Here is a 12,743-nt window from a genome sequence, read left to right on the forward strand (position 1 = left end):
TTTATAGGAAAAGGTTGATAAAATGTATCTAAAATCCCAAATTACATGGTCTTAAACTAGAATTTTTTTTCTTTTTCTTTTACCTGCCAGGTCCATGCATGGTGTAATAATTAGGCATGCAAATCCAACCTCATTTTTATGCAGTAATTCATATTGTAGGTATCAAAAACTGAAGTTGATTAAATCATCCTCTGCATATTCTAGCTGGCTGTGGATCAAGCCCTTGCCTTGGTCCAGAGGTACCACTTATCTCTGCAGTGCGTTCAGACATGGATGGACTCTGTTGCAGCTGTGCTCCAGAGGGCCAGCTCAGGGGTGGAGCTTGACAACCAGACAGATTGTGTGCAAGGCCTGGATGAGATTTCAGCCCAGGAAAAAAACTCCACAGCTGGTTTGGAGGAGCTGAGAACTTTGGATCCTCTACTGGAGGAATTTGTGCAAGCAGAAGCAATGAGTGAACTTAGAGAAAAAGTTGAGGCAATGCACCTGAGACAAAGAGAAGTTGAACAGCAACTGGATGCTAACAGAGAATTGCTTCAGAGGTGTGTATGAATGTTGATTTGAAACCAAGTAACATACATATACACATCTGGCATGTGCTGTCCACAAATTACTAATGCTAATGATGAATCTCCACTAAAAAATAACTTGTTTAATTTTGTTAGTTGTGCAACTCTTTGGACCTCCGTCCAACATGAAAAAGAAACACTGGTTGAACAGATGAATGACACAGAGATCAAGATGTCCATGTTCACCACCGCTAAAGCTATCAGTGTCCACCAGGCAGAGGAAAAGTGTCAAAGATTCAAGGTAGGATACTGTTTAACAATCGTAAAAAAAAAAACTGAGATCCCTTTAAAGAAATGTATCTGATGTTTACAGGCATTATCCAACTTGCATGTGCTTTGTTCCTCATGGATATTGTGATAAATTCCCATATTTGTTCTTGTCATGGAAGCAGATGCACATTAATATTTAATCAGTGGAGTATTAATGCATTATTCCTTGTTCATTTGTGTGTGTCTGCACAGTTTTTTTTTCCCTGTGGTATAAATGATTCAGGAGACTGCTTCATGAAAAATGACTGTTGTCTTCTTTTGGCTGCAGTCTCTGGTGGCTCACGTCGACCTGCTGGAATTGCCTCTGAATGCTTTAAAGGAGAATGCAACAGAGTTAGAGCAGATCATCTCTGAGTCCAGCAAAGCTGTCATCAGCCACTCAGTGTCCTCTCTGTGGCACAGGTGGACCCGGCTTCGCAGTGTGTCCCGGGCCCAGGAGAGGGCACTGGAGGACACTGTGAAGGAGTGGAGGAACTTCACTGAGCGGGTAGGAAATGTTACAAGAGATAATAATACTATGCAAAAAAAATCTGTTTTTCCTGTTGTACATGGTTTCCTTTGTGAGTGTGTGTTTGCTCTCCATTCTTAAGTGCATTCTGTATGTGGGCTGAGTGTGCTTCAAAAATATACAGTGTAAAACTAACTTTTAGCTTGCCAGCAGCCCACACAAGCTTTTTTATTCTCACATGACACTTACAGCCCACAAACAAAGTTCAGAAAGTTATTTTTGCCTCCGCACATTTAGGTCAAACACAGCACAACTGAAAAGCAGTCAGTGTGCAGTGATGTAACTTCAGGCTACAGTCCAGTTGTTCCTCCTGCCAAAACACCGAGGGTTAAGTTGCTTTTTGAACCATTTCAAGTGTGAGGCTCCAATGAATTCCCACAAACCATTGCTTCTTAATAGGAAATTAGGTCAAACTGTAAGGAATGGTGCTCACTTCCGCATATGTGGCATATTTCCTGTTGTCCACTGGTTTTCTATGGCCCCTTTGTTCTTACTGGACATGATGTCATTCTCTGCATTTGCATCTGTAACGCTGGTGTTTCTGCCTGTGACTATCACAGTGAATATCTGAAGATTAACTTTGAAAGATTACGGGTAAAATTTTCTGTTTTTGCTGTTTTTGCACATTTCAACTACTCCACTTGTTCAGTGGAAAAAGTATGATCCCTAATGTACAGTTGCATATACCTAACTGAATGGTATTTTATCTAAAGGATAATCAATTAATGATAAACATAAATCTTCTGCATCTTCCTTTATCTTTAATCATTTACCTTTTCTCAGATGGAGAAGGTTCGCTCAGTGTCCCAAGACCTCCACAGTCGCGTCCCCGACAGCACGGTTGAGAAGGCAGCCACCAGGGCGGCGCTTCAGAGCCTCCAGGAGTATCACGACTCCTTCATGCTGGAGGTGGAGCGGGAGCAGTCCATCCTTGCTCTGCTGGGTCAACACACTCGCAGCCTCAGAGGAGATGAGGAGGAGCAGAAGGAGAAGAAGACTGCAAATGGACACGAGGAGACACCTTGCTTACAAGAGATCAGAAGCATGCAGGAGCAGTATGACTGGTAAGTAATCAAGAATGAACCACATATTCAAACTGTTATTGATTACACAGTACATTTTTATTTTAACATCACACATGGAGGGGAGCTGCCAGTTACATGCAAGGACAGAAACCAATAAAAAAGAGGAACATCATTTTTTTTAATGAAACCATTTTCATATGATTTATTCACCGCTCTATTTTGTCCAGCCTTCTGCTGCGAGTGCAAGCCAGCAGGGCCCAGGTACACCAGGAACTGAGGGAGCGAGAGGAGGTGGAAAAGGAACTGGGCTTAGTCAAAGGTTGGATCCAAGACACTCGGGGCCTACTTCTGAGTCCCACTGCAGACCTGGATTCACTGCTGGAGGAGCTAGAGGTACACCATTTTGTGTATACATGACCCGGTCTAACAAGATTGGTATATGCTTTGAGCATGTGATGTAGTGCCTTGTTATAACAGAAAGAAACTGTGATTTGCAGCTCCTCATGTGATGTTTTTTATGTTGTAGACGGCACATGGTGAGGTCATCAGCAGGCGCCAGAGTGTGGAGCGCATGACAGAACTGCAGCAGACCAAGTACCAGGACCTCCAGGCTGGTCTGCCGTCAGAGCTCAGCATGCAGCTGGCTGAGGTGGCTTTGGCTCTTGGCTCTGCTGAAGATCAGGTGACCCCTCTTGACTACAGTTGTGTGTGTTGTGTCAAAAGGTTGTTTCTGGTCCATTTTGTGCCTTATAGCCCAGAATGAAACTGTTATAAGTGTTCATTGTGTTATGAACATGATTGTATGTATTTCTTTTTTTGCTGGAATAAAAAAATGTAACCACACCTTTTAAAAATATCCAACTTTTTCTAATATGTAAATTCACCGTGTATAGAATGTACTTGTTATTTACCCACCAGTACTTGGACTGCTTTGCAAATTTAAATACATTTTCAAGAGAGTGCATGCTAAAATATCTTTAATCATTTAGCATTTCAAATAAGGGTTATGTTTTTTGACTGATTAAGCTTAATGTCTTATTCTCCCATTGAATGTAGGTCCAGGCGAGGGAAAGGGAGGTGCAGCAGACAAGAGATGTGAAAGAGGACTTTAGCTCCAGACTCCAGGACATCGAGGCGAAGCTGAAGACCATTGCTCTGAAACTGGAATACAAGAGTGCCGACCTCGACGAGGCCAAAGAAGAGACCAAAGTAATCAACCAGACAGATTGACTAATTAGCAAGCAATTAACGCCTGTTAAATTGGCTATTCATTTTGCAGATGTTGAGGTTAATGAGTGTGTGAGAGTTGGAATGGTGTACACTGAATTCAGCCTTCAACAGTGACCCACTTCTGAGAGAGGGTATTCCAGTTGGGAGAGCGAGCCCCTTCCCTCCTGTTCTCCTTCTTGATGCCTTAACTTTTTTTCTTCCCTCACTCCTTTGGTCATCTCTAGATGTACAAAGCCTGGAGTCATATATTGAAATACTCCACCTAGTAGCTAGCAGCACCTCTAAAGAACACAAATAAATCATTTTGCTCATGTGCAACCACAGATGAGAAACAATACGTTGAGGTGTTGTTAGACTGTTTTTGTTGCCTGCAGCCTCTGCTGGCTGAAGCTTTATGTTTATGATACTAACAGGAAAGTGTTAGCATTGCTCTTTTAAGTAAGCAAGTAAGCAATAACCTTCTCCCCTAAATGACCTGGCACGAACAGAGATAGCCACATGGGATGTAAAGTTAACTGATGTCCACTCTGAAGTTTACGCCCACATTTAATCCCCCCTTGTCTGATCATGCTCCTTCTTTCTCCTCCCTCTTCACATCCCCTTCATACTTTCCAAACCCACTCCTCTCTTCTCTTACAGATCCTTTGTGAAGAGTGTGAATGCTGTGTTCGCTCTTTGCTGGAGTTAGGAGTAGCAGTGCAGGAGTTTGGAGAGCAGAACCCCCTCCTCTGTAAGCAGCTGGGCGACGCTGTGGCAAAGCTGATAGAGGTGCAGCGCCAAACCACACAGCAGGTCCAGGACAGAGCTAACAGGCTGAGGAAGGTAAAATCTCTATTCAGCTTATTACACCATGTAGACCTCCCTTAAGACGGAGACAAGTTCCCAGTGTTGTGTGCCTAATTCAGTGGTTCTCAAACTTTGTCATGCTCCCCTCTGAGAAGGAAAAATGTTACGCTGAGTACCTACAATGGTAAAATGCTTAATGGTAAACCATTATGTTTTTATGTGCAAAAAAAAAAGAATAAATAGCATTTATTTACCTTTCAATATCCACTTATAATATCTTCTATTAATATTAAAGTTTCTAAAATATTTTTAATTTCCTGTGTGTGTGTGTGTGTGTGTGTGTGTGTGTGTGTGTGTGTGTGTGTGTGTGTGTGTGTGTGTGTGTGTGTGTGTGTGTGTGTGTGTGTGTGTGTGTGTGTGTGTGTGTGTGTGTGTGTGTGTGTGTGTGTGTGTGTGTGTGTGTGTATATATATATATATAAATAAATAAATAAATCCCGCCTCTGACTAGGCAACTAGCCAATCATATTTGGGATTTTGGCTTGGCATCTGAGTTGGCTAATCAGGTTTCAAGGAGTGCCCTGCCCATTCAGCCACGCCCTTTCCAGAGCCACCTGCCTGCTTTCATGTTGCCACGCCCCCACAGTTTGAGAAGCACTGGCCTAATTGAACAGCATTGATATTTTGTACAATGAGCAGGATTTCAACTTAACTCAACTTTAACCTCTTCTGTGGTAGGCATTAATCAGACAGAAAAAGACAAAAAACAAAACAGATTTTAAAAGGGCTTTAGGAAGTATCTAGTGACTAATACTACGTGATTCTGTGATTAATTTTCATCTGCATTCATTCGTCTGTCTTTTTGCTCTTGTTTGTTTCATCTGTGAGCAGGCAGAAAGACAGGCGGAGGATTATCAGGGTATGAAGGTGTTCATTTCGGGCTGGGCAGAAAAGGCAGAGACTCTGGTCAGCTGCAGCATCATCTGGGGCTCCGCCTCCCAGCTCCAAGAACAAATTCGAGCACATCAGGTGAGTCTTAATGAGCCACTCTGCAGGGAGTGATTTCAAGATGTCTGAGAACTTTTGAAAGAAATTAGGTTCTGGTTGTTTTTAAATGTATTTTTCTGTAAAAACAATAACACCCACATTTAACCCACTATATCTGAAGACAACCTCACATTTACTGACGGTTAGGTTCATGCCATACTTTGATTTTCAGTGAAATATCACACTGTGCAGTGTGTTGGCCGGCCTTAAATTGTGTAATTGTCTTTGACTTGTAATTTATGTTTCTTTGCTAATAGGCTCTGCTGCGGGAGTGTCGGGGTCTCCATGGTGATTTGGAGGCCATGGGGGAGAGGGAGGGGCAGCTGGGGGAGGTGTTGCAGACGGAGGGGTGGATCCAGCAGGTGAAGCACCTCAGCAGACGCACAGAGGAGCTACAGCAAACTGCCAAGACTCGCCTCCAAAGTCTGCAGGACGCTGCAAAGGTAGATGTGAATCAAAGCTTTCAAGTATCTGACATCAACTTCTCTATCAATGTTTATAGTGCACTCTGATAGAAAAAAATCCTCAGTAATTTAGCAAATTGTAGTTCTTTAGTGCAAACATTTTGGTGCACAATAAAAAAACGTAAGAGCTACAATCCAACAGTGCCTCCTTGTGGTCATTTACCTACTGTTACGGCATCATGATGGAATGCTCTGTTTTAGTTTGTTCTGCAGTAATCTGTCACGCTAATCTGATTACTCTGCAGCTGGTACACAGATGACAGTCTGTTGCTCATTGTTGCTAATGACATTGTGTGTTTGGAAATCTGTTTTCTTTTCCCCCTGTGAGATTGGACTTTTTCTCAATCTAAATTGTAGACATAGCACAACCTTCGTTTGCGGTGATTAAGTATCCTTTCACTTGAAATAAACCAAGATCAACTACAGAACGCAAATTCATTGTTTAATTGGAAAAGTTTTTATTTTATTTTATCGTTTTTATTTATATCTCAAACCAATAAAAATAGTTGATATTAATGGAAATGTATATTCATTTAACCCTTATTCCTTTAAGCAGTTATATATCAGAAAACACGTTTTTTGGATTAATCAAACGTGTATGAAAGGTTTATAATGTGGCTGTTATTGCAGTACTAAAAGAATTAGCTGCTAATACTACCTTGTTTCATTTTATTTGCTTTCCTTTGATTTGTTTGGTCTGTCTGGGTCACTTCTCAGGATATGTTGCGTTTGGAGGCAGAGGTGAAGAACCTCCATGCTGCTGTAGACCAGATCCAGGTCACACTCGCCTCCCCAGACCTCAACAGACTTAGTCTCCGAGAGCAGCTCACACAAAGACAGGTAATTTATACACTCTACATTTTTTTTAAATAACCAGTTAATTATTTAAAACAGTTAAAGCATTGGACAGCCAAATAGCAAGAATGTACACAGTACAGGATATACATGGACACTGCAAACTTGTAAGAGGATAATATGAACATGATAATGTCTGATACCACGAGAAACAGTTTGTCCTCGATCTCTGACGTCCCCCTTTTTTCCTTTCTAAGCGTCTGTTGGTGGAAATGGAGGGCTTCAAGCAGCAGGTAGCGGCAGTACAGCAGTGTCAGAGCGCCCTCCGGCTTCCAGAGGAGGTAGTGGCCGGCCTGCCTGTCTGCCGCACAGCTCAGACTCTGCAGCAGGAGGCCAGCCAACTGCAGCATACCACCATCCAGCAGTGCAATATCCTGCAGGTATAATGCACTCCTCGTTTTGGAAAGGCTGTTCATCAAATGTCACTGACATATTGTGTTTTTTAACTTCTAAATGTATTTATATGAGTTATAGGACTATACCATGAACAGTAGTTTGTAATTGTTCTTAATCTGGCCTAAGTGTCCTTCCCTCCTTCTAGATGCCTTTGATTTCCCTGAGCCCCATTGGACCAGTGTTATCCTCCAATCCTTTGGTTCTGGGCTGTTTGTGCTTTTAAGCTCATTGTAGTAAAGATAAGCCATTAGAGAAACAGCAAGAGACCTTCAGAGACAGTCTGGAGGAAAACACTGTTTTAATAAATCAACTCAGAATTAAAACAATGAATCAGTCAACACGGTCTGGCTAAGGGTTAAGTTAAAAGCTAACTGCAGGGGCGCTGATGGCGCAGTGGTTATTGCAAGCACCCCATGTACAGAGGCTGTAGTCCTCTAAGTCGGTGGCCTGGGTTCAAATCCCACGTGTGGCTCCTTTCCTGCATGTCATTCCCCGCTCTCTCTGTCCTCGATTTCTGTCTCTATCCACTTTCCTTTCTCTAAATGAAGGCGTAGAAAAGCCTCCAGATACATATTCAGATCAAAAGTGTGAGATGTTACTGAATTAAATCATAAAATTAACTGACTAACTATAACATTAGACATGAAGGAAACATGCCATGTGTTATTTGCTTTGCATGCAAGTGCTGGCTTCTCTGGCAACAATGCAGCAGCCAGTATGTCCTCCTTCTAAGTTTTGATGAATGTCCTGAATCGTCTGTATTTGTTTTGACCAGAGAAGGTAGGCGGCTTAAATACACCCCCACACGGCCGTTTTGGATGCCCCTCAGTTTGCAAACAGGCAAACAGCGAAACCAACAGGGGTTGCAGTGATGAAAGTGGGCAAGCGAACTGGTTCAGATATAACTGGTTCTCTGAATTTGGACTGCAGTACCCATTTTAAACACTACGTGTCAGAGTTACATATTTCTCCTTTAATAACTACAATATTACAAATGCTATCAATAGAAACTTACCTTAAAGTAGAAGAATTGTGACATAGATAGGCAAGAAATCACTCCATCCAGACAAATATGTGTTTGACATTAAACCTTTGCCCTCAGAGGAAGGGGAGCAAACATTATAATTTCTCCTCAGTTCAGTAATTTAGAAAACTTTTTTTTATTTTTTTAAAGGTGGACCCTGAGCCCTGACTTGTTGTGCTTTTCTTTCCCAGGAGGCCGTGGTGCAGTATGAGCAGTATGAACAGGAAGTAAAGAACCTTCAGAGATTAATAGAAGAGGCTCACCGCATCATTCAAGATCGGCCCGTCTCCACCAGCAACATACAGGAACTTCAGGCTCAAATACACCACCATGAGGTCAGAAAAAGCACATGTCTTTCTTGCTATTTATTGAATTATAAGTATGACACGCAAGCATCCCACCCACTTGCGGTTTAAACATATCCTCCCAAAGCTATGGACATTAATTTGCTGCTAAAACAGCCGTAACAGTTCTGAATGATTGTTTCAGTGTGATTATGGAAGAAGGCTTCAGGGCTTTCCCCCGTTCATACATGAATAGTGTTAGTGTCTTCTGATGTTTGGCCATAAGGCCGACGTCTCTGAAGTTCAACTCAAGGCTGTAGGATGGGTTTAAGGTCAGGTCAGGGCTTTATGCAGGCCAGTCAAATTCTACAACAATAAACTCAGAATAAAATGTATTTATGTACCAACGGTAGTCAGTAGTGGTGTTGTCGGTGGAAATGGTGACAACTTGATAAGAGGCATGCCTTCTTCTAAAGTATCAGTTAAGTTCAATTCAATTCAAAGCGGTTTGTTTGCAAGTTTCAGTAACAATTTCAACAGTCAATGAACAATACAAGAAAATGAAATTGTCATTGTATGCTTGACTATAAGGATTTTCAGTAATCAAAGAGACGGTGCCATGTCTGAACATAAAAACAGGCCCGTAAAAAAACCCCACTCAAGGCAATATAACTTTAAGATTCAATTTTATTACTGTTTTAAATCTGTCCTGACAAGTTAGCCATTGAAACAAAAAGAAAAAAAGAAAAACATTAACTGTGTTTGTGAATATTTCACCTGTATATTGATGACAGTATGACTGGGGCACTTGTCACTTGCCTCAACAACTCCCTTAACATCAAATTAAAGAGCCAAAAACAAGACAGGAAGGAGACATTTGAGCATATATATATCCTGATCTTTGTAGCAATGTAAAAAAAAAAGCATTAAAAGAGAGGCAAGGGCAGCAGAAGGTTTGCTTTTTACTTTGGAGTAGGTTTGAAAATCCTGTTAATTTAACTGTGTGTAATTTAGTAGGTAAATTATTGCAACTATAGGCTTCAAGTTGTTGTAAAAAAATACAGAAACTCTGTTTTCAGAACAATGCCACCATATTCTGGGAGATTATCGTGTTGTTGTGTCCCTACAAGCCTATCTCACTCACATTCCCTCTTTATCTGATGGTACATGAAAATACAACATCTGCGTTGACTCCTGTTTGGTGCAGTGTAGATGGTGCGTTTTACAAGCCCTGCACTTCCAGTTGCAGTTGTACTTTGCTGAGTAGGTGCGTTTGCTCTCCCATGCGCAGAGACAGAGATCGAGGAAGGCAAGGAGGGGGTTGGCAATGCTGAGAAAGGCAAATACCTGCAGAAAAACAGATCATATCTCCCCAGAGGCAACACATCTTTTTATTTATTTTACTTTCTAACTTTTTCTGTGTGGTTTGGTCTGATTTTATCTCAGAGACGATACATGCCTAGCTGTTTGAATATCACTTCTGCTCACTGCAGTCTCTCCAGTGCTGCAGAGTGGCTTGGCATGGTTGTGTGTTTATGTCTGAGCTTGATCTCTAAGCTGAGCAGATAGCTGCAAGTCCACTGGCCCGGTTAGTCACGTGACCTGATTATCAGTGCATTGACCATCTGCGGGACAGAGAGAGGAGAAACCAAAGGAGGAGGAGGAGGGAAGGAGGAGCTGGACCCTGGCCTGCCGGCTCATACCAGGGTTGTAATTTGACACCGTGTATGTCATTCTTCCCTTCTAAACACTCCCTCTCTCCTTAGTTAGTCTCTTTTGTTGAAAGGCATCTGCCCCGAGGATTGGTGGAGGAGGGAAGCGTCAGGCAGAGGGAGGGGAGGGGAGGGGGGGGTGGTTGTTGTAGGCAGTGAGATCACTTCCTGTTTTTTTTTCTTGCCAATTGTGTATGTGTGCGAGAGGGAGTGTCTGAGGGATTTTGAACTATTTCTGCGAGGGTCTCTGTCTCAACCAAACATCCCGTGTGTTGGCTCCACCGCTGCTCTTAGCCACCCGCCTTTGTGCAGCTCTGATTGGCTCAGAGATACGGAAGAGAGAGCCAGAGAGAAAAGAGAGAGAGAGAGAGAGAGAGAGAGAGTGAGGCACTGCTTTTCTCTTTCTACGTTTACACACTGTGAAGCCAAAAGTAACAGACCGGCGAAGGAAGAGAATGCGTTCACTCCACTTACTCCTCTCACACCGGCATCACACTCAAAGCTGAACTCAGCCCAGGATTCTTTCAACCAGGAACTATTGATCTTCTATTGTGGACTGAACCACACTCTCCCTGACCCTGGGGGTGGTGGTGTTTTCTGCTTTTTTTGGGGGGGATGTTTTGACAGGAGCTGGCCCAGAAGATCCGTGGCTACCAGGAGCAGATTGCCTCGCTCCACTCCAAGTGTAAGATGCTGACTGTGAAGGCCAAACACGCCACCATGCTGCTGACAGTCAGCGAGGTGGAGGGCCTCTCAGACGGCATGGACGAGCTGAGTGATGAGGAGCTGCCCAGCACCGTGGCTGCTAATGACACCGCCTCCAACAAGCAGCTTCCAGCACACCCCTCTGTTGTCATGGTGAGTGGCAAAGCATGTTTTGGACAAATGGCGTGGCTGTGTGTCGCCTTGCTCATTGTTAGTGTGTATGCATGTGCAGCATCTGCCTGTGTCTCTTGCTGCTCAGACCACTAGTTTTCAAAGGATGCAAGAAACCTCAGGGCTCCCTCTCAGGCCATTTAGGAGTGTCCACACTTCAACTAACAATAATTTACTCCAGCTTTGCCAAATTAAAGGATGTCTGAGGATAATAACTATGATTACAGGCTTTGCTTTAGTACTTCTATTTCTCCAGGAACAGCTGACCAAGTTATACAGGTTCAATTCAAATTCAAATCTTCAAAATGTGAGCCTCTGGCTTTATTTGAGTGTAAATTTGAGCAGTGTGCACCCTGTGGTGGGCCTTGACTTTTAGAATTCTAAGTTTATATTACACCTTTTCTCCCTTCTATTATTCTGCTGCTCTGCTGCCTTTTCTCGCCGTGTCACTTTTTTTTTTTGTCTAGCACAGAAATAACTTTTACAGTTGTCTTTTTATTCCCTCATACATCTAGTGTTACTATTTTGGCTTGTTTCCTCTTGTGTATTACTGCCTTCACACTGTGCTGTGTCACTTCACTGAGCTTCAGATTAGCCTGAATCTGTCTGACGGCTGCAGAATATCATACATGGCCTGATCTTTTTTTTCTTGTGTTGGCACATAAGAAAACCGCCTTCGAGACCGTCTCTTCCTCTGTGACTTTGTTTCTGATTCAGATTGCTTTGCTTCCTTGCCGCTGCTGTTGTTTGTGGTCTGTATGGGTTTAACAGGACAGGAAACAGGATATTACTGTATAATTGTGTGTGATGGTGTACGAGCAGAGCTTGAAAGGTTTGTGTGGGGAACACGTTGCTAGGGCTGTTGCTTGTTTTGTGACTGTAAGCATATTTAGCTCTGTGTCATTGTTAGCAGTAGTTGTAACAGTACTGTTCAGTGTCTAACTAATCTAACTGTGAATAGTCTTGATTTTCCCACACAATGCCGGTGTGCTGATGCTTTCTGTTGCGTTGTATTGCATCATAAAGCCCGGGAAAGTCCTAAATATATGTATAAATAAAAAGGCCCTCAGTCAGTCAGCAGAGCTCTGCATTTACTGCCAAAAAAAAAGGCCCAGTTGGGTTTGGCTCACATTTCAGCTCTGCCTCGCTACTGAAGCATGCAGGCACACAGACAACTGTGCTACTTCTAGGACAGCTGCTGCAGCTGTATTTGCTAATTCAGTCTATGTGGAGCATGGTATGCTTTAGCTAGGCTTTATTTAAGAGTTTGCCTTTTTATATCTTTGGATCTATTTACTTTTAACATCACTTGCCACACTGTGCAAACGGTCAAGTTTGCAAAGAGAAACATTCCTGGCAAAACATAGCACATAGCTTAAAGTTAAAAGTTTCAAAAATACTAAGCGCGCGTCTTGGTGGTGGCTGTCAGGAAGGGAAAGGAAATGACTGTGGTTCTGAAACTGCAACTCTACATCATGTCTGAGAATGATGTGTGTGGTGTGAACAGTGTTAGTCTGTGTGCTTAAGTGTAACTTTTAACTTCCTGGTAATGCCCATTCCTTTCCCCTGATACATCCCCTGATAAAATCAGTGTGGCTTATTCACCAACAGTGGACTCCAGAGTGTGTCCATTAGTTTGCACAGAGCGATGCTGCTGTAAATGAGGTCTCTCTTTTTAATGCTGTACAATGGCAAACG

The 12,743-nt window shown here is 42.7% G+C and overlaps 1 protein-coding gene across 1 annotated transcript in view; it reads left to right on the forward strand.

Annotated features, from left to right (window-relative positions):
- Window positions 1-12,743, forward strand: part of syne1a (spectrin repeat containing, nuclear envelope 1a) — a 133,603-nt gene that overhangs the window by 86,778 nt on the left and 34,082 nt on the right. Inside the window, exons 79-92 of the mRNA XM_065964167.1 lie at window positions 205-542; window positions 666-810; window positions 1,108-1,326; window positions 2,131-2,411; window positions 2,600-2,765; window positions 2,899-3,054; window positions 3,429-3,581; window positions 4,242-4,424; window positions 5,279-5,416; window positions 5,692-5,877; window positions 6,616-6,738; window positions 6,951-7,133; window positions 8,365-8,508; window positions 10,797-11,027. Of these exons, the coding sequence (XP_065820239.1) occupies window positions 205-542; window positions 666-810; window positions 1,108-1,326; window positions 2,131-2,411; window positions 2,600-2,765; window positions 2,899-3,054; window positions 3,429-3,581; window positions 4,242-4,424; window positions 5,279-5,416; window positions 5,692-5,877; window positions 6,616-6,738; window positions 6,951-7,133; window positions 8,365-8,508; window positions 10,797-11,027 (2,646 nt within the window). The remainder of the gene's footprint in view (window positions 1-204; window positions 543-665; window positions 811-1,107; window positions 1,327-2,130; window positions 2,412-2,599; window positions 2,766-2,898; window positions 3,055-3,428; window positions 3,582-4,241; window positions 4,425-5,278; window positions 5,417-5,691; window positions 5,878-6,615; window positions 6,739-6,950; window positions 7,134-8,364; window positions 8,509-10,796; window positions 11,028-12,743) is intronic.

This window comes from Labrus bergylta, chromosome 15 (genome assembly GCF_963930695.1).
Source record: "Labrus bergylta chromosome 15, fLabBer1.1, whole genome shotgun sequence".
Taxonomy (NCBI): Eukaryota; Metazoa; Chordata; class Actinopteri; order Labriformes; family Labridae; genus Labrus; species Labrus bergylta.